Here is a 22,607-nt window from a genome sequence, read left to right on the forward strand (position 1 = left end):
AGAATGTCATGGGCCTCATTTATACCTGGTGCTTAACCTCTGGAGGTGGTCAGGAAGATCGGATCACAATCAGATCACAATGCATTTTTTAATTGTCTACACCTGTCTGAACATGTGAGAATGTGGACAATGTCAAGACAGAGGACAAATGTTACAACCAGGTATAAACAGGGCTATTGTGAGCAACAGAAGCATTACTGAAGAAGCTTCTCTGAACTGTGTTGAACCTGGTTTTTCAACGGCGTTAGTAGTGTGGGCTGAAACCATGTTTGAAACACATTTTCCACAGAAAGGAGGTATAGACTTTATTGTCAGGTAAAATGTCAAGTGTGTATTCTCTACATAAATAATAATCACATGAATCAACAAACAGTACATGGCTCTAATGAAAACTACAATGTCTCAGGTAGGTGAAATCACAATGTACTTGGTCAAGGGTAGCGCGATGACAATGGTGCTCTTTCGTTTCTTGAAAAGGTTGGGTGCATATTCACTCAAAATAATGAACAGAGCCCTCAAAAACTGTATGAAAACTACCATGTTAAGGAACTCAGTCAACTCTGCGGCTATATACAGAAAACAAGAAGAAAATTACAGGTAATCAGTACAGTCTATGGGTATCAAGGGGCAACACCAAACAAAATGTGATATCATTTTTTAGTTTTTTTGATTAATTGAAATTGAATTGACCAAATAAAACAAAACATCAAATTATATAAAAATGTTTCATCTTAATTGGGAACATAAAATGGACCTGTCCATAACAGGACAAGAGGTCCAACATTAGATTTGAAAAATAACACATAAACATATTCCTCATTGTGTTTGTTTTAGAGTGCTATGGTGAAAATGCATAGAATGTGTCCTTGGGGGAAATAATTTGTGTCCTAAGCACAACGGGCCACAGACTTGCCAGGTTTCATAGGTACAACTGATTCATCCAACTACGCTCTGCCTTGTAGCATTTGAAAAGAAATGTGACTCACATTTGAAGCTTATAGACCAAGGTCTCTCACTATAGTCTCATTAGATCCACACAGCTCATAGTGACTCTATTGTCTACAACTGCACAAATCCACTTCCAACTAAACAAATCCCTCTTTATTTCACTGTAATGATACACATCCAGCTGCTAAACTTTGCCAAAATTGACTGACAATATGTAAGTACATTCTAATATATACTATGACTCCTTTTGGGCCAGGGATATTCTTCAAATTTGAATATTTTTCTACACACACACGCACACACACATTGACCTTGTGAATCAAAGTGTGAAACTTTAATTAATTTATCCCACAAATATTAAGATGGATCAATCTATTAACATTGTCATTGAGACTTGGATTGTTGGACGAAATCACATTCAAATCACTAGCTCTTTTGAAGACTCTCAGAGATCAAAGGTGACCAAGCAGCACTACATCATAATGGACAACTCAATCTCTCCATCTCCACTTCAAACGAGACGGGGTCTCAGCAAGAGCTCATTTTTAATTAGCCCAGAATGGGCTCCACGTTGGTCCGAGATGAAAATAAGACGAGAAACATGGATTTTTAGAGCATCTCTCACCACGAAGGAGGGTCAAAGAGAAGAAGGTGTAATCTGCAGCCGCAATGGGAATAATTATGTTAATTCCTCTTTTGGAGTTTGTTTTCCTTCAAGGCACAGGAAAAAAAATGGAACGGGAGTAGACGAAACAGAGGAGGATAGTCTAGACCTATTTTCTCCCTCTTTTTAGCGAAATGCCAGTTGACGTGAATATCAAAAAACGTCCATCCAATTGAATTGGCAAGACTTGCAATCGAAAAATGCTAATATGACGCTAATTTGTCTAATTTTAACAGATATCCCCTAGAAGATATTGTGGAACCACCACGATTTCAACTCGGCTAGTAAACAACATCCAATACGATTTTGATCTGTGAATTTTGGTTTTGAGAATTGCTTACGTTTTTCTTCACACCCAATAAATTATGTATCTGCAGCCAAATTCAGTGCAACTGTACCTTAATAATAAGACAGGACAAGTCTAAACACAGACCGGCCTACGACTCGCCAACCCATGCCACTACGTTGCCTTTGACGACATCAGCAATCTCGCAGTTGAGCTTGTTGAGACGACCGTCCAGGATGAAAATAGACTCCCTGGACGGGGTCATGAGGTACTGTCCGAAAAGTCCACTGCCGGTCATCACGCGGTTTCTACTGCTCCACGGCCAATCGGAAGCCTTGGTGGCCTCCTTCAGACTCTTGATCATCTTCACATTGCCTGTGCTCAGCTCGACAAATAGAGAGTCCGTTTGGCTTCCCGAACTTCCGAAGACGTTGTACTGGTGGACCTCGGTGAACGACGGCTGGAAGGCCACATCAGACAGGTGAAGGTTGGTGTGGATGTCAAAGGGCTCGCCGATCTCCCCGCGCACCGTGATCTGCTGGATTCTCATCAAGCCGTTGCGGTCGTCCACCGTGACCAGGTAGTGACCGTCCGGAGACACGTACGGGGTGCCGGTGACGTCCCCGTTGTGTCCATTCACGGAGTCTGTCACACTGTCTACGATGAGCTGGGGCTGGGTGGCGCCCGTGGAATCGGGTTTGCAGTTGATGAAGTAGTAACCTCCCAGGTGGGTGTAAGCCAGGGACTTGGGAATACAGTTGTACTTGAGCAGGCTGATGTTCTTCCCTGACGATGTGGTCTCCAGGTCGATCTTGTGGAGCGCCGGTTCATTTCTGTGGAGGACGATTCCAAATCTAGACAGAAAGAAAATACATTTTGAATGTTAGTATACCTGTTCACGTTTCTATGACACATATAAAACCATTAAAAGTACTGTTGAGGGTCGACACTAAAAAATATACTTTAAAATGTATTTTATGCTTATTTATTAATTAATTAATTCATGTTGCACATTACACCTACAGACTTGAATCAATTTGCTTTTGCTTCCGGACTTCACAATTCATAGTGGTGCTCCATTAGAATGAAAGCCAACCTTCACCAAGACTACAGTTACATTTACAATTGTGGAGAGTAGAAATAAACGTATGATTTTTGAGAGAAGTCTGTTATCCTCACGACTATTGAATATTTGCACATTTTCCCCGCTCATGCTGTGATTACAATCTTAACAGTGACAGGGACTTCCATTTGCATCACCTCTCCTATTATTATACTCTGAATTGACTGGGGTGTGTGACTCTCTTAGCTCCAATATTTCAGTTCCTCAAAGAAACGGCCTTAGGATTGGTTTGAGAAGAAGAGAGGGGTGGATACGGTCTACATTTTCACATTTCAGTGGCCATTTTCTTATCGCCTCAGATGAGCAATCTCAGCAAGCCGAGTTGAAATCGTCTGCCCTATCCTTCACAGTAATAGATTTCCGTGGGCATATTAATCATTGAAAATATTATATTATGCATACAAAATCTAAAGGGGAGAGATAATGACACATTCGAATTCTGATATGCAAGACTGGAGGGAGAATGTGAGGGGCCGACATGGCAAAATTCAATCTGAATGTTGTCTGATCAATCCTGACCTGTACTTCAATCTCAGTATCATCCGTCTTCTTTTATGTGATTTTAAACACCCTGTCTGTTCATGTGGACAGAAAATTACTGTTAGAGAGTGATGAAGCACATTATCAGCACTGTGAAGTAAAGCATCGATCCAGAGATTGTATCGTCCATTTGAGGCGTTAGGGCTGGGGACTTGGACATAAATGGGCCTGATAGTGGACGTGATCTAGGTGCTGCATTGGGTCATGAAATCGGAGGGCCTGCATGGTCCATGACCATGGCCTTTATCTTTTGATATATAAATACCCTTGGATTTTGTGTAATTGTGAATTTCTGGAATGTGTCGAACTTCCAACACAAAATCCACAGGATTTCTTCCCAGGGATCTTTTGATCCCAACACAAGCACCTTCAAGTAATGAAAAGCATACCCACAGGGAGATAAATTAATTCAAAGCTAACACACTTAGAGAAAAGAACTATCATTTGATCTATGGGAGAATGAGAAAAAGGGAAAGTAGAATGATGTTGTGGGTGGACTCCTGATAGGGAGAAAGGAGTACTATGTTAGTGCAAGCAACTGTAAATACCATCAAGTGCTATGTGAATGTATCACCTGTATGGTATACATTTTAGGACAACCCACTCCCCATGATAAATGTCCCTACTCTCTTACAAATGTGTACATTAAGACAGATCAGTGAATGGAGCACATCTACAGTGATACAAAGCAGAGTATTTGATATATGAAGGTCAATATGACAATTTTGCCTTCAGCCTTATTTCTGCTAAAAAAAATGAGTAGTGCTGAAGTTTGTTCGAAAAAGTTTTTGAGAAAAATGGGCTTGTTTGCGTTCTCTGTGAACAGTAAAAGTATAATCTGGGCTGGCTTTGCTTGTAAACACATTGGGCAAAATATACACTGCTCAAAAAAATAAAGGGAACACTTAAACACCACAATGTAACTCCAAGTCAATCACACTTCACATTTCACATGCTGTTGTGCAAATGGAATAGACAAAAGGTGACAAAAGACAAAAGGTGGAAATTATAGGCAATTAGCAAGACACCCCCAATAAAGGAGTGGTTCTGCAGGTGGTGACCACAGACCACTTCTCAGTTCCTATGCTTCCTGGCTGATGTTTTGGTCACTTTTGAATGCTGGCAGTGCTTTCACGCTAGTGGTAGCATGAGACGGAGTCTACAACCCACACAAGTGGCTCAGGTATTGCAGCTCATCCAGGATGGCACATCAATGCGAGCTGTGGCAAGAAGGTTTGCTGTGTCTGTCAGCGTAGTGTCCAGAGCATGGAGGCGCTACCAGGAGACAGGCCAGTACATCAGGAGACGTGGAGGAGGCCGTAAGAGGGCAACAACCCAGCAGCAGGACCGCTACCTCCGCCTTTGTGCAAGGAGGAGCACTGCCAGAGCCCTGCAAAATGACCTCCAGCAGGCCACAAATGTGCATGTGTCTGCTCACTCGGTCTCCATGAGGGTGGTATGAGGGCCCGACGTCCACAGGTGGGGGTTGTGCTTACAGCCCAACACCATGCAGGGCGTTTGGCATTTGCCAGAGAACACCAAGATTGGCAAATTTGCCACTGGCGCCCTGTGCTCTTCACAGACGAAAGCAGGTTCACACTGAGCACATGAGCACATGTGACAGACGTGACAGAGTCTGGAGACGCTGTGGAGAACGTTCTGCTGCCTGCAACATCCTCCAGCATGACCGGTTTGGCGGTGGGTCAGTCATGGTGTGGGGTGGCAATTCTTTGCGGGGCCGCACAGCCCTCCATGTGCTCGCCAGAGGTAGCCTGACTGCCATTAGGTACCGAGATGAGATCCTCAGACCCCTTGTGAGACCATATGCTGGTGCGGTTGGCCCTGGGTTCCTCCTAATGCAAGACAATGCTAGACCTCATGTGGCTGGAGTGTGTCAGCAGTTCCTGCAAGAGGAAGGCATTGATGCTATGGAGTGGCCCGCCAGTTTCCCAGACCTGAATCCAATTAATCACATCTGGGACATCATGTCTCGCTCCATCCACCAACGCCGCGTTGCACCACAGACTGTCCAGGAGTTGGCGGATGCTTTAGTCCAGGTCTGGGAGGAGATCCCTCAGGAGACCATCCGCCACCTCATCAGGAGCATGCCCAGGCGTTGTAGGGAGGTCATACAGGCACGTGGAGGCCACACACACTACTGAGCCTCATTTTGACTTGTTCTAAGGACATTACATCAAAGTTGGATCAGCCTGTAGTGTGGTTTACCACTTTACTTTTGAGTGTGACTCCAAATCCAGACCTCCACGGGTTGATACATTTGATTTCCATTGATAATTTTTGTGTGATTTTGTTGTCAGCACATTCAACTATGTAAAGACAAAAGTATTTAATAAGAATATTTCATTCATTCAGATCCAGGATGTGTTATTTTAGTGTTCCCTTAATTTTTTTGAGCAGTGTACATTTTTTGTTGTTTTGTTTTCAGCCTCCCATAATCGGTACACTATACAGATTTTTACAAATACTGTGGAATTGTGTGAAAAGTAACACTTGTGTGTTGAGTTATGAGCTGTATACTTTGTTGTGGTTTTTCTTGCATACTTTATAATAAAGGCAGGAGTTAGCGTTTTGGTCCACCTGAACTCAATTCATAAACAGAGGAAAATAAGGATGTTTTCTCTGTAATAGGCGAAACGACTTAAACAATTCATCGGTTCAATTTTTATTTGTTAAATTCAGTGGCGACCCATCATTCAGGGCAGGTGGGACCTGTTTTGAGCCCCACATCTTTGGGCTTGCCTGTTTCGCTTGTTATTTTGACATTAATACATTCTCTATGAACAGTAAAAGTATCATCTGGGCTGGCATTGCTTGTAAAGTTTGCAAACAAAGTAAAAAAAAAAAATATATATATCATTGAGTTGATAAAGCCGCATACAAACATGGTCTCTGTTTTGTTTTCTTGAGTAAGGCAGCTCCAAAAGAAGGTGTTCAGCCTAGCTCAGTGCTTTCTGTGGTGGTGGGGCAAGCCAGCAGAAAATATGGAGCATTGCGCCGTGATTGGCTCAGTGTTCTGTCACTCATGGGGACACTCTACGTCACCGCCAAGTCTAACGGTAGACTTTGAAAATTCTAGCCCCTTGGGTGCTGCCATAGAGTTTGGGGTGCTGCCACATCAGAAGAGCCCATCCAAGAAGGCTCAAGGTGATTGGCCACAGATAAAATGATGTCAAATCACGTTATATGTACAGTGGCTTTGATTGGACTGATCATGTCAACATCATACTTTCAAAATCTTAGCTAGCAGCCATCATCATGAATCAAGTTGACAATGTACTGGCAAATCCTTGTCATATGAAGAGAAATAATGAAGAGAAATTATAGATAAAGCGTATCGGTGCTCATCGGCCATTGGACATAAACATTACAACAAGTTGGAAATTGCAAATTCAACAGTGAGTGGTTTGGAAGGAATCAGTGACAGTGGCTGTGTGGTCCCAAATCTGCGATTAAGGGTCTCTTTTCCAAGTTTAAAATGATAAACAATCAACATTGGCCAATGAAGCATGATTTTTGCTGCACTCAAAACAACTGTTAACTCGGAACTGCGAAAACTTGACTTCAGTGAGTTCAAGACAACTGGGAAGGAGGGAATAAATGAGCTCCGACTGGGAAAATACGTTTTGAACATCATCCAACTCGGAATCGTAAATCTGGCCTTTTTCTAGAGCTACGATCTGAAGATCAATGACGTCATCATGATTAGACCGTGTTTTTTCCAGAGTTCACTGTTGTTTTAAATGCAGCACAAATCCAGAGAATGTCAGACTTTGATGACAAAATTTACCCACGAAGGACACAGTCCTTTTATATGTGTCATAAAGCACAGTCCAAAAATGTACTGTATGCTGCTGCATAAACGATGTAAAGATTGCGCAGGAGAGGATGGCTGCTGTTTTATTGGCTCTTAACCAACAGTGCTATTTTGTTCGTTTTTTCACATTTGTAACTTATTTTGTTTCATAATGTTGCTGCTACCACCTCTTATGACCGAAAAGAGCTTCTGGACATCAGAACAGCGATTACTTACCTCGAATTGGACGAATAATTTTTCTTTAATGAGTCGGACGGGAAGGATATACTATAAAACACCCAAACAGTACATCACTGTTTGACATAGAAGCATTTCATCTGTCTACCACCACAAATGTATCATTTCAGTACTGTAACACAAATGAAAACATCAACTTGCGGTGCTTGACATAAGCATGTAAGAAATGATTGCGCACACTACTTATGAATGTGTTATGTATGGATTATGAATGTATCATGAAGTCCTTATGTCATTATGTTTAACCATCCTTCAACATGAAAATAAAAATCACATTTTAAATAATGTTCTCACGCTTCATTGATTTTATTGACTTGCTGGTGTATTGTTACCTAACATAGCTATGACATAAGCCAGCTTTCAGTACAGTGCATACTGCAATAACCCTACTGCTAAAACTACAAAAGCCTGTTGAAGCTATCAGAGTGGGGCTGGTTTACATCCTAGATATCATTGGTCTAAACCTTACTAGTGTACTGCTCGGATGGTCTGCCAAATGCATTATGCTGCTTTGAAATACTGTACGAAATAGATGAGAGATAGACAAAAGTCGATGTTTATGTAAGAACGGCAGCCCTTACTTACTGTAGAATGAAGAAAGGCTAAGGAATATATACTTCCGTGTTCAAATCCATATGAACACTGGAAGGTCTACTCTTATTTTCCATCGTCCAGTCACTGACAGAAATGTAAAAAAAACATGACATACAACACAGCCAGCAAAACTTTCACCACTGTCGACTCCCCGCCAAGCGAGGTAGAAACAACAGTACACAAGATTGGACCGGAATTTAAGTCCAAGACCTCTATAATAGAGTCAGCAAAAACATTCAATAGATGTTTGCGCGCCCTAAGAGCACAATCAAGGGCTCTTTTAAGCCGCGCTATCAGACGTTTCAAAGGGATAGGGCGTTTAAAAAGTCCTTGTGCACAATGCCATATCCTCGGCATTGATTCGCAGCTCCCCAAAGCCCCTGGATGGTTTTTCCTGATAAATCTAAAAGCCTCCAAAGCCTTTGTATATTGTGATGTTCAGTGCACTGAGACTCCTGTTTTGGGCTAGGAGGTGCACTGACTGCATATTGGTTTGGTGGAGTTGTTGGGCACATCCGCGACGGATCGATCTTGCCTGAGGCTAAGGGAGTTATTACGCATGAAAAGCTATCAATAGGTGCGCTTGATTGAGTTTGATCTATGCAGAGTGGGCATGGTTTGACCTCTCCATTGGACCTAAAGGGTGGCAGTCTGCCTACCTATCACCCCAGGGAGATTCAATTGAGTACACCTAGGGCAAAATGAATGGTCATCGATTAAAGTCTATTTGTGGACTAAATGTAGATTCCATGTAGATTCTCCACTGAACATGCTTCTGAGTAGGCATAAGGGACATTGCTAGTTTTGAATCAGTTTTGAGTCTGGGTTTTTTATAAGCAGTGGTGTTATTTGTATCAAGTGCTGTTATTGTCACGACTTCGGCTCCTCTCCTTGTTCGGGCGGCGTTCGGCGATTGACGTCACCGGCTTTCTAGCCATCGCCGCTCCATTTTTCAAATGTCCATTTGTTTTGTCTTGTTCCATACACACCTGGTTTTCATTCCCCAATCAATCTACATGTATTTAGTCCTCTGTTCCCCATCATGTCTTTGTGTGAGATGACCAGTTAACAGAGGAGTATAGAGTGCAGTGGTGTGACCTGTAAGAAGCATTGGTGGTAAATCTGATGGCCGAATGGCAAAGCACATCTAGCCCCTCGAGAGCACCATTACCTGCCGTTCTAAAAATTGTCTCCGCATGGGTAGAATGGTCATCTGAATCAGGGTTAGTTTGGCAGCAGGGGTAAAAGAGGAGCGATTAGATTTGATATGTGCTGAGAGAAGGACAGCTCTAAAAAAGGGTTTAGAGCGGCTAGATGTTCTTTACCATTCGGCCATCAGATTTGCCAACAATACTCCGTATAGGACACATCACTGCACTCTATACTCCTCTGTACACTGATCATCTCTGTATACCTGTCGCAAGAGCAACTGGTTGATGCTTATTTATAAAATCCTCTTAGGTCTCACTCCCCCCTACCTGAGATATCTAATGCAGCCCTCATCCTCCACATACAACACCCGTTCTGCCAGTCACATTCTGTGAAATGTCCCCAAAGCACACACATTCCTGGGTCGCTCGTCTTTTCAGTTCACTGCAGCTAGCGACTGGAACGAGCAGCAAAAAAAAGTCAAACTGGACAGTTTTATCTCAATCTCTTCATTCAAAGACTCAATCATGGACACTCTTACTGACAGTTGTGGCTGCTTTGCAAAACGTATTGTTGTCTCTACCTTCTTGCTGTTTTCTGTGCCCAATAATGTTTCTTCCATGTTTTGTGCTGCTACCATGTTGTGTTTCTACCATGTTGTTGTCATGTTGTGTTGCTACCATGCTGTGTTGTCATGTCTGCCTTGCTATGTTGTTGTCTTAGGTCTCTCTTTATGTAATGTTGGGTTGTCTCTCTTGTCGTGATGTGTGTTTTGTCCTATATTTGTTATATTTATTATTATTATTATTATTGTTTTATCCCAGGCCCCCGTCCCCGCAGGAGGTCTTTTGCCTTTTGGTAGGCCGTCATTGTAAATAAGAATTTGTTCTTAACTGACTTGTCTAGTTAAATAAAGGTTAAATAAAAAAACAAATAAAAATGTATCTCCCCTTTAAATAAAGGACGAACCGTGGCTGCCTTCCAAGCAATGGGAACCTCCCCAGAATGGAGAGACAGGTTAAACAGGTCGGAGATAGGCTTGGCGATGATAGTGGCAGCAACCTGAAAGAAGAAAGGGTCTAAACCATCTGACCCCAATGTTTTTTGGGGGTCAAGTTTAAGGAGCTCCTTTAGCACCTTGGACTCAGTGACTGCCTGCAGGGAGAAACTTTGTAGCGGGGCAGGGGAAAAAGGGGGGAAAACATTGGGGTTAGGCGCATTAGAAAGGGTGGGAGATGAGGAAATGTTGGATGGGCAAGGAGGCATGGCTGATTCAAATAGGAATCCTGACTTAATGAAGCAGTGATTAAAGAGCTCAGCCATATGCTTCTTGTCAGTAAACCCACATCATCAACATTAAGGGACATGGGCAGCTGTGAGGAGGAGGGTTTATTCTCCAGGTCTTTAACCGTTTTCCAGAACTTCTTGGGGTTAGTCCCACAGAGAGAGAACAGTTCCTTAAAGTAACTAACATTGGCCTTCCGGATAGCCTGAGTGCACTTAGATGCAGGGAGGCTATAGCCCCTGATAGGCCTACATCTTATTTAGATAGTCTACTGTAGCCTATCTGAAATGTAAGCAATAAGTAAACTGAACAATTTAGCAGCTTGCTTAGTTCAAATTAACAGACACATTTATTCAACATGAATAGCGAGGCGATTGAGAATGAGGTCGTAATTTCAATCACTGAATTAAATATGACTACCGTAATATGAATATGAACTGAATATGCTTGTCAACAACAGCCATTGATTATCTTTATCTGTAGCCTAATCTGACTGACTGTTAAGTCAATCTAATGCGTTCTAACAACTGATCGGCAATTGCGATAGATCTTTGATAACTTCCAATTTAATGAATTAAACATGGCCAATAATAATTCCATAATAACACAAGGCTACAACAATACACTGAAGTTATAGGATATTTATTAAATGAGTTTGCCAGCTCAAGGTAGGCTACACAAGTCACACAATTTGATTAGCTATGACTCAAGTGAAATACCCTTGAATGAGTAGGTGTTCTAAAACTTTTGACCGGTAGTGTACATTCTCACTACTTTGCCATGCTTTTTTAGCAACCCTATCAGACAAGTCTTAGTGGACCTACTTACAACTAGTGCTTGCCAATGCAACTCTCCGGGAGTCTGTTAACTTCCTTAAATCCCAGATACCTCCGGCTTGGCACTTGGCTTTCTCCACAACTCCAACTCCAGCTAAGCGTTTGGTATTGCGTTTGGTATTGCGCTAGGCCTTCTGTATCAAGTTAAGCCCCGGTGTGTCAGCAGCTCGGGACTGAGTCTCGGTGAGTGCCCGTCAAAAGCGCAGGCATCAAATCGATCTGCTCTGCATATGTTGCTGAAGAGCAGTGGGTGGGTAAACTCACCTCCCCCTGCTTTTCAGAAGGCAGGGGGGCGAGGTCCGAGGAGGGGGGGGGTCTATATTTAAATCCACACTCAAACATACTGACTCTCTCGCGCACACACAACCACCCACCCACCCACAAGCAAACACACTCTGACTCTCTTTCTCACACACACACACGCACACACACACATACCGACACTGACGTACCTGATGTGATTAATGATGAGGCTGGCGGCAGGAATGAAGAAATCCTCCACTCTATCAAAGCGTCTGCCAACCGGCTGGGTGTGGACGGTATGGTGGGACACACTCCCGCTGGCCTGATTGATCACCTAGCACCACACCAGGAGAGGGGGAGGAGGGGAAAGGAGGAGAAGATGGGGGAGATATTTAACATGGCCCTCATGAATTATTCACTGTGTTTGCCTCCTGTATCGCTTCTGACATGAACTTACACTGGGAGGAGAGGTCCTCTGTGTTGTGTTTGTACCAGTGTGCGCATACAAGAAAGGTAGCCTTAATTATGCCATAATGCACTAGAGAGACTGGAACCTCCTAACAATCCAAAAGCAGTGCAGGCTAATAACTTGTATTGAGCTATAAACAGAAAATGCCACCTAGTACTGTGCCATTTAGGAAAGGGTTGTTGACCAAACTTGGATTGATAGTTGATAATGTATCCCATTGGAAGAACAGTAATGCATAGTAGTGTTCCGAAAATGTCACAACACAGTGTTTTTATGCCATATCATAACACATAAAATAGTATTGTCGTTAAACAGTGAGTTTACACTAAATATTGCCTATTTCACATACTGTACATAGACCCACTTGTATAGATCATTAGTCTCAAGACGAACACGTAACACTACTCTATATAGTGAATTTCGGTGTGATGTCAAACAGTTACCTGCAAAGTAGGAAAGTTTCTCTCCATGTCTCCCCAGCTGAGGACCCACACCTGGTCGTGGGATTTGTCATAGTGCAGCTTCACTGGGTAGGGGTCTGTGCTCACCGTCTGAAAGCACACACACAAAAACAAACCTCAAATAGCACACTCTACTTACCCAGTCCGATCGTTTGCTTTAGCCTTCCTGGAGTGCCAGGTGGACAGGGTTTGCACTTTTGGGACTTTTCCATTGGTTCCAAGCTCTATCAAGCACAACTATTTGAAGACAGGTCTGCACTTAAAGAGCAAATTAGGACAATTCAACACGGTTCTTAGACGGATATACCCTTTGACGCTGGGCACGGTGCATATCACAACTTTCCCCGTTCGCTAATGCATTGGATTTGACAGGAAGAGTCAAGTTTTCCTTTTTAACAAGACAACGGGGAGGCTCGACCTTTTTTATGTATGAGGTGTTTGGACGTCGAGCGGCTTTTCAAATCGAGTGGTGACAGTGCAATTGCTCTACAACACCGAAGTAATTGCTTTCAATCCGTATCCATTCCTTGACACCTGGCTACGATGTGTTCCAGCCGACTCCGACAGATGAGTCATGTGTGTGGCACTCATGCATTATGTCCACTCGGGTGCGGATTGACAGTTGAGAACACACAGTGAGAAAAACAACACAACTCCATCTTTTTACACCTAGCTTGGTACAAAAAAAGCAATTATTTTCTTTCTTTCTGGGAAATTAGAGCAGACACCAGAACAAGCTGAAGTATGTTTTTTTTTTCTCCCCGTAAAAATCTTAATGGAGCATATTACCTGGCTGCTTCATGTTAAAGTGTATGGTATTACTGTGAGAGTAAACAACTCGAGGGGATTTATGGTACACGGAGATATGAGAGAGATGTGTTGAGTCATAACTAATCTCTGAGCATGTAGTCATCAGACGGAAGAGGTGTGGACATTGTCGTTGTTCATCTTCCGGCAACTTCTGCCTCTCGAGGACTTGACAGTATTATTCCATCCATATTCACATGTACCTAATCTGTGTCTGTGATAGTGGATATGCTATGAATTAGACAGAATCAATCCAGTAAACACATACAAAATTATACAGTTGATGGATGATCCATACAATACAGTGGCAGGACATTTCTCACCACAGTCATTAAAGCTACACCTAGCCAGTCAATATAAAGTACAACTCAATTTTGAAAAGGAAAATAGAAGATGAGTAAATAAACTGAGACACCCAAATGACCCCCCCCCCCCCTTTCCTTTCCTTGGTAGAGATGAGCGAGGATCAGGTGGCTAATTAGCGTTAGCTCATCTAAAGTAATGAAGCCAAATCTCCAGGTGACCCAATAATGAGCCTGTGATGGTCGCCAGCGCAACAACCTGACGACCGGTTTGACCCTAGGGAGCCTTCAGCAGCAGAAATTGGGCGCCTTCTGGGCCCCATGCGGAGTCCTTTTACTCCGAGACGCACACACCTTTTTAACCCGGCACATACACAACCTGCTCTGCTCGAGGTCCTCTCCTACTGTAAGAACGTTGGAGCCTTTTTGTTCATCATGGGGTTAACCATTCCCAGCAAGCCAAACTGCAATGATGTCAGGCTGACATTATTTTTTGCGATGTCATAGTCAACAGTGGTAAAAAAATTAAATAAAGTGGGTAAACACTGATCGGCGTTCGCGGTAAATAAAGTAACTCTCCCTATGTTTTCAAGGAATTTTTCTGCATGTGTAAATAAAAAAAGCATGTAAACAACTTTACCCTCCACTACACCACTGATAAGCTTATATACTGGCTGAAAAAGGAGGTAAAGTACGTAACACAATCACCTGTATCTATTTGAGCAACGGGACCAGCTTTCACAGTTTTTTTTAGGATGTACACATTTTTTTTTAAGAAGCCATACAATGACTTTGCAGAGGTCAGTTGATGGAAAAGACATTGAAACAACAAAATCCAAATCTCTATCACAGAAAATAATTGAGTTCCTTAAGTTCAGTGCATTTGTATCTAAATGAAGTCGGACTCAACTGAGGGTTTGTGAAAAAGTCTGTGTCCATCCCTGGACCAGAATAGCTAGAGTGCTAAATGATTGTCAGTTCTAGTGAATAGTGTAAGCCTCTCAGACTCATCAACTTCGTAATTTCTTCAATGACGTTCGGAAAAACAACATTTGCTTTATGAATGGTTCCAGATTCAAAAAAGTGCAGATCAAAATTTCATTGAAAATGTAAAACAAATATTCCAGGTCCTTCCGACTCGAGGCCTCCTCTACGAATGGAAAAATACAATATTAACTCAGAGTGAAGGAGAATGAGTGCGGATATGAAAAAGGCAGAACAGCAATTTATTTGAAACAATACAACATTACATCCATTGCTGTGTACTGTGGCCTATTAGTGGACATGTGTTGTTTTGCATGACATGTAAGGGTCTTCCTAATATGGATGCCGTATGTGTGGTTCGTTATTGTGTTTACTGCATACCGGTACTCATAACACTCCACAGCAGGACCTGTCCAAAGGGGAAGATGGTCTTGATTATCCAATTTTTATGGCCGAAATTACCTGGACAACCTTCTGAGACGTGATGTCGACCACAAGCACTCTGGCCAAGGTTGGCTGTGTGACATAAATAAACTTGTCCTTCACGTTAACCGCTGATGACCACACACACTTCTGCTTGACCTCCCCCACTGACATGGGGCAAACCTCAGCCTGAAAATAAAACACACACACACACACACACACACACACACACACAGTTAATACATGTATTGTGCAACATTTATCAAAATGACACATTAAAAAACAAATTATTTTTATCTCCTTGCTTCCCCTTTGTTTTCGAGTCATTCCCTTATCAGCTAACTCCAAGTCCAAGTCCAAGTCCAAGTCCACACACACACACACACACACCACATCTCCCTATTGCCCGTGTGCAATCCACCACCTACCCTCTGAAACCCTGCCCACATGAAAAAAGAATACTTCACTATAGAATACTGCGATACTTACTATAGAATTCTATAGTCAACTGTAGACTACTATACTACACACTGTAGTATCCCTCGATCATGTGTAGTACTTACTATAGCATTTTGTAGTATACTCTACAATACTATAGTAAATGGTCTTTTAATATTTCTCGAAGGAGAAAGCCTCTACTTCTATATACAAGATAATAAACCAAAAACACTATAGTAAATACTACAGTAATATCCGCCAAAATACTATAATAAATACTACACTATACTACAGTCCACAAAAAAAGTACAGTCATCAAAAACACTACAGTAAATACTACAGTATACTTACTTAAGTATATACTACAATTTTCTTTTACTACAGTATTTATACTATTATAAACTATAAAAACTACAGTATAGTACAGTATACTCTGGTAAATACTACAATAGTACTCAAAAATACTACAGTGAATACTACAATAAAGTCTGCAAAACACTACAGTGAATACTATAGTATTTATACCATAGTATGCTCTGTCCTTCTATCCCCTTCTATGTCACTTTCTTCGCTCCCTGTCCCCTCCCGTGGCCTGTGAGCCTGGCTCAGCCCAGCGTCTGTTCTCTGTTCTGGACCAAGGGAAGATTTGTTTGAGGCCTCATGGCCTGGTTTGAGCCATGGCCTTAGGAGGATGAACTCACTCGCGCCCTACTGTCACAGAGGGGGGTTTTCTGACAGATGTCACACATCGCCACACCGCCGCGGGCCCAATACTCTCGGGAAAGAGGTGTGAAACCTTAACTCTGACATCCAGTGAAGACTTTGAATGGCGGATTTTGTGTGTGTGCGTGCATGTGTGTGGCGTGTCTGTGGCTGTTGATTTTGTGTGTGGGTACTACTGGACAGAGAGGATGACTCTCAGAGGGAGGCAAAGATAAATCTACTGTTGATTTGCCAATGTATCATGCCAATACTACACATAGGTCTTAATTCAAGGCTTCTGTTCATGTGGGTGCTCATGTTTGTGTCATCACATGGCAACTGTAGCTGTTAAACCTTTTACTTTAAATCACAGAATTGGCAGTCAACAAGATAAACAAAGTTCCATTTTCATGGACGTGTTTGTGAAGGAAACAATTAAAACTGTGGGATGTAATCATATTTTTAATTTCTGCCACTTTATCAAAGCAGAAGCCATCTGGAGACTGAATACCTCAGAGACTCTACCTCTACCCTCCTGTAGACAGCACTGCAGTACGTCGCAACTGAGCATGTGCGAAACCCTAGGCAGGTAGGCAGAAGAAAAACTCTTGTATATTTTCTACCAACATTGTCCTTGGATCAAATGGAAAGCTTTAGAAGTATAGGAAACATGCTGGAAAGGTTGTCGGGTGAGGACAATTTGGGCTCTGTAACATACCAAGATCATATTTGATTTTGTGGTACGAGCAAGACTAGTTCTTAGCTTTGGACACAACAAACACAATCCTTCAACCTAAAACATCCCTGTTCTTTAGCCCCCATTGCTTCCTGCCTCAGGAAATGTATCTGCCTCGCCAGTGAATTTCGAACAGCATCGCTTCTTCAGCTGACATGTGTATCACAGTAAGACACCCATATAACACTTAAGAAGAATTAATTATTGGGTCATTACCATGAATGATCGATCAAGAATGTGAGATGTGAGCACCATTTCCAGAATGGGTTTGACACATTGGCAAATCAACAGTAGATTATCTTCGCCTCCCTCTGAGAGTCATCCTCTCTGTCCAGTAGTACCCACACACAAACCAACAGCCACAGACATACTCACACAACATTCTTCGTAGACAGAGCTTGTGCTGCTGCCATAGAGTTCCCCGTTATTGATATCCTAATACAGATGTCGTCTCTCCGAGGAGCCCGGGCCTGATCGTTGTGCATTCATGGCTCGCCTTCGCACATAACAGCTGTGCAATAAACATAGGCTCTTTTATGAAAGGTAGAAAGGAGGAATGCACCCATTTGATTACATGTGTAAATCTGAGAGGCATCTATCAGCGACCGGCTTTGAATAATACGCCGGTTCAAAAGGGAAGACGCAGCAGAGAGTGAGAACCATTTCGATGTCAAACGGCAATGCAATGAGGAGCCTGACTTGAGAGAGAGAGAGAGAGAGAGAGACTTTTGGGAGTTGACAACTCTCCGGAAGTGCATGATCTTTCACTTAATCAAATATATGAGAAACAGTAGTGACGACAAGCGTGACAATGAACTCCCCATTTGTTATGAGATGCAACCATTTCACTGAATAAAAGATTGTTGACAGGTTTGCAAGATCAAATGTGAAATACACAAATAGTTATCAAAGTGTTGATAATACCAAAGCAGGTGGTCGGTCCTAAGCTAATTATATGAACACTGTTTAGCTAACAGCTAGCTAAAGCTAATTTGTTAGGCTAGCCCTCTATACCAAGCACAGTGCTACGCGAAGAGGAAGTGTTTCTGTTAGAAGGCATTTCACCTGAAGGAATCGTACTTCTAGGCGGTTGGTCCTCAAGCTAATAATGCTAATTAGCTAACAGCTAATCTGCCCTACAACGCTACATGAACTGTGCGTGTTTCTCTCGTGGAAGACGTCTCACCTGAAGTCCCAGTAGTTTCTCACTGGGCTTTATGTGTCTCTGGATCTCACATGCCACTGGCTGGATGACTTTGATACCATCCTCGTAAAACACATAGAACATATTGGCAATTCCAAGACCTGGCGAGAAATGCAACCTTGTTACAAGTCGGACAGGTTTTATTACAAGGTTAACAACAAACTACTATGCTAAGTGGCATGGAGCACGGATGTACAGCACGGTTAAAATGTAACAGTTGAGTAGGTAGGTAATTAGCTACTTCAACATAACCGAAAACGGACCCAATTATTAGATGTTCGTTAGAAAACCGGACTTTATAGAAGCAAATGTACGGTGTCTATATGAGGACAGCTTGACATGTCCATTGAAATTGTGTCAATCAAAATCATCTAATCTACTTTATAACATGTTATAGTAATCTACTGTATAACATGAGAGTCAACAAATGGTTTAAATACCAACATACCTTCCTCTCTCCACAGAATGTTTGCCACTGAAGGGGAATACAAGAAAGGAAAGACAAAGAGTGTGGAATTAATGGTTATCCCTTTGTAAGAATTCACATACCGATTTAGACCAAACAAAATGTACGTTTGAAGAAAACCGCCTCTTTGATACTTATTGCAACAACCAATCAATAGAAACCCCCGGTTCTAGAATAATTGAATACCAAACACAATCCAGATGGTATATTGTAAATACATACAAACAAAAACCATTTGTTTGTTACTGTTTTGTTGTGAGCCCACCTAAAAAACCCTCTTTGTTTTATACCGCCAAAGCGTGTACCACATGCAATGAAAGATATGGAATAAAATAAATGTTCGCCTCAGGTAATTATCCGTCAATAAGTGTGTGTTTTATGTGTTAGTTATTACTGTAGTTATCATTAAAAGTCGACACATATCTCCAGCGTAGATCAGTTCCATAGGTCATTAAAGGGGCTACGTGTTTTTCCTAACTAGAAACACCGTAATTGTCATTAAATTCACTTTGAGACAACTAATAACATGGAAATGGAAACTTGAGCTGCATAACAACCAAGCAACTTGAATGCATGACCTGGAATACAACCCTGCAAAGCCCTCAGAGCCTTTTGAGTTGAGAATGATATGCCTCTTATAAAGACGTGCTCATTTCGCCGCAGAAATAGATGAACACTTAGAGCCTGCGTACAGAGTGAGACCGGCCTATCACAGGAAAATGTAAGATTTGCTATTCAGGAGCAAAAATGCAAATAACAGCCCCATTTTGTTTTGACTATCCTTATTTTCCCACCGTATAAGCACGGCGACCTTCTCCTATCGTTCATCCATCCCACAACTGTAACAGTCCTGACCTGTTTTATGTTGTTTTTATGTGTTTATGGTCAGGGCATGTGTTTTGGGTGGGCAGTCTATGTTATCTGTTTCTATGTTGGTTTTGGGTTACCTGGTATGGCTCTTGATTAGAGGCAGGTGGTTTGCATTTTCCTCTAATCAAGAGTCATATTTAGGTAGGGCATTCTCACTGTTTGTTTGTGGGTGATTGTCTCCTGTGATGTCTTCGTCGTTGTCGATTGTAACAGTCCTGACCTATTTATGTTAGTTTTTATGTGTTTATGGTCAGGGCATGTGTTTTGGGTGGGCAGTCTATGTTATCTGTTTCTATGTTGGTTTCGGTTTGCCTGGTATGGCTCTTGATTAGAGGCAGGTGGTTTGCATTTTCCTCTAATCAAGAGTCATATTTAGGTAGGGCATTTCTCACTGTTTGTTTGTGGGTGATTGTCTCCTGTGATGTCTTCGTTATGTTCGATGTATTCACTTTTGGAGCTGTTTGGCTGTTCGTTATGTTTCGATGTCCGTTCCTGTTCGTGAGTTTACGTTTGTCTATGTAAGTTTATGTTCAGGTTGCGTCAACATCGTTTTGTTATTTTGTAAGTTTTGAAAGTGTTTTGTTTTGTTTAGTCTACGTCGTATTTGTAATAAAAATGGCTTATTTCCCTGACTCCGCATTTTGGTCCGAAGATCCTTCTCTCCTCACCTCATCCGAGGATGAGGAAAGCGACAGCTATAACAGAATCACCCACCAACAAAATGTGACCAAGCGGTATGGGAAAAATAAACGGAGTAAGGGACAGAAGAAGGAGCAATGGACATGGGACGATGTTCTGGATGGAAAGGGTGTCTACACATGGGAGGAGATCCTAGCGGGTAGAGATCGCCTCCCATGGGAACAGCTGGAGGCACTGAGGAGAGCGGAGGCTACCGGAGAGAGGAACCGGAGCTATGAGGGAACGCGTCTGGCACGGAAGCCGAAAAAGCCCGTGAGTAACTCCCAAAAATTTCTTGGGGGGGGGCTAAAGGGTAGTGGGCTAAGGGCAGGTAGGAGACCTGCGCCCACTTCCCAGGCTAACCGTGGAGAGCGGGAGTACGGGCAGACACCGTGTTACGCAGTAGAGCGCACGGTGTCTCCTGTACGTGTGCATAGCCCAGTGCGGGTTATTCCACCTCCCCGCACTGGTAGGGCTAGATTGGGCATTGAGCCAGGTGTCATGAGGCCGGCTCAACGCGTCTGGTCTCCAGTGCGTCTCCTCGGGCCGGCATACATGGCACCTGCCTTACGCAGGGTTTCCCCGGTTCGCCTACACAGCCCGGTGCGGGTTATTCCACCTCCCCGTACTGGGCGGGCGACCGGGAGCATTCAACCAGGTAAGGTTGGGCAGGCTCAATGCTCAAGAGAGCCAGTACGCCTGCACGGTCCGGTATTTCCGGAGCCACCTCCCCGCCCCAGCCTAGTACCTACAGTGTCTACACTACGCACTAGGCTACCAGTGCGTATCCTGAGCCCTGTTCCTCCTCCACGCACTCTCCCTGTAGTGCGTGTATCTAGCCCGGTGCCTCCAGTTCCGGGTCCACGCACTAAGCTACCTGTGCGTCTCCAGAGCCCTGAACCCACTGTATCTTCTCCCCCTACTAATCCTGATGTGCTTGTCCTCAGCCCGGTGTCACCAGTGCCGGTACCACGCATCAGGGATAGAGTAGGCTTTGAGAATACAGTGTGCCCTGTCCCTGCTCCCCGCACTAGTAGGAAGGTGCTTGTCATTAGCACGGTGCCTCCAGTTCCGGCACCACGCACCAGGTCTACAGTGCGCCATATCCGGCCAGAGCCATCCGTCTCCCCAGCGCCATCTGAGCCATCCGTCTCCCCAGCGCCATCTGAGCCATCCGTCTCTCCAGCGCCATCTGAGCCATCCGTCTCCCCAGCGCCATCTGAGCCATCCGTCTCCCCAGCGCCATCTGAGCCATCCGTCTCCCCAGCGCCATCTGAGCCATCCGTCTGCCAGGAGCCTGCAAAGCCGCCCGTCTGCCATGAGCCTGCAAAGCCGCCCGTCTGCCATGAGCCTACAGAGCCGTCAGCCAGACAGGAGCCGCTAGAGCCATCAGCCAGATAGGAGCCGCTAGAGCCGTCAGCCAGACAGGATCTGCCAGAGCCGCCAACCAGACAGGATCTGCCAGAGCCGCCAACCAGACAGGATCTGCCAGAGCCGCCAACCAGACAGGATCTGCCAGAGCCGCCAACCAGACAGGATCTGCCAGAGCCGCCAATCAGACAGGATCTGCCAGAGCCGCCAGCGAGCCATGAGCAGCCAGAGCCGTCAAAGAGCCATGAGCAGCCAGAGCCGTCAGTGAGCCATGAGCAGCCAGAGCCGTCAGAGCGCCATGAGCAGCCAGAGCCGTCAGAGCGCCATGAGCGTCGAGAGCCGTCAGCCTGCCATGAGCGTCGAGAGCCGTCAGCCTGCCATGAGCGTCGAGAGCCGTCAGCCTGCCATGAGCGTCGAGAGCCGTCAGTCTGCCATGAGCGTCGAGAGCCGTCAGCCTGCATGGACCTGCCAGAGCCGTCCAAACAGGACCTGCCAGAGTCCTTCAGCCGGGTGCTGCCCCTTGTCCCGGTGCTGCCCCTTGTCCCGGTGCTGCCCCTTGTCCCGGTGCTGCCCCTTGTCCCGGTGCTGCCCCTTGTCCCGGTGCTGCCCCTTGTCCCGGTGCTGCCCCTTATTCCAGTGATGGTCCTTATCCTGGTGCTGCCCCTTGTTCTGGTGCTGCCCCTTGTCCCGGTGCTACCCCTTGTCCCGGTGCTGCCCCTTGTCCCGGTGCTAGCTGTTTATTTAGGGGAAGGTAGTGTTAGGGTGGGCATTAGAAGGGGTAGAAAGAAGAGGGGAGTGACTATGGTGGTGCGGGGACAGCGTCCTGAACCGGAACCACCACCGTGGTCAACTGCCCACCCGGACCCTCCCCTGGACTTTGTGCTGGTGCGCCCGGCGTTCGCACCTTGGGGGGGGGGGGTACTGTAACAGTCCTGACCTATTTATGTTAGTTTTTA

General features: G+C 44.1%; 1 protein-coding gene across 4 annotated transcripts in view; it reads right to left on the reverse strand.

Annotated features, from left to right (window-relative positions):
* Nucleotides 1-279: 279 nt before the first annotated feature.
* The window catches only part of LOC129827979 (follistatin-related protein 5-like), a 174,634-nt gene continuing 152,306 nt past the window's right edge, over nucleotides 280-22,607 (reverse strand). For all 4 annotated transcript variants that reach the window (XM_055889326.1, XM_055889325.1, XM_055889327.1 and 1 more), the window contains 6 exons: nucleotides 18,715-18,741; nucleotides 18,249-18,367; nucleotides 15,226-15,375; nucleotides 12,653-12,760; nucleotides 11,950-12,074; nucleotides 280-2,752 (listed from right to left, as the gene is read on the reverse strand). In XM_055889326.1, coding sequence (XP_055745301.1) covers nucleotides 2,050-2,752; nucleotides 11,950-12,074; nucleotides 12,653-12,760; nucleotides 15,226-15,375; nucleotides 18,249-18,367; nucleotides 18,715-18,741 — 1,232 coding nt within the window. In that variant the 3' untranslated portion in view covers nucleotides 280-2,049. The remainder of the gene's footprint in view (nucleotides 2,753-11,949; nucleotides 12,075-12,652; nucleotides 12,761-15,225; nucleotides 15,376-18,248; nucleotides 18,368-18,714; nucleotides 18,742-22,607) is intronic.

The sequence above is a fragment of the Salvelinus fontinalis genome, chromosome 29 (assembly GCF_029448725.1).
Source record: "Salvelinus fontinalis isolate EN_2023a chromosome 29, ASM2944872v1, whole genome shotgun sequence".
Classification (NCBI taxonomy): domain Eukaryota; kingdom Metazoa; phylum Chordata; class Actinopteri; order Salmoniformes; family Salmonidae; genus Salvelinus; species Salvelinus fontinalis.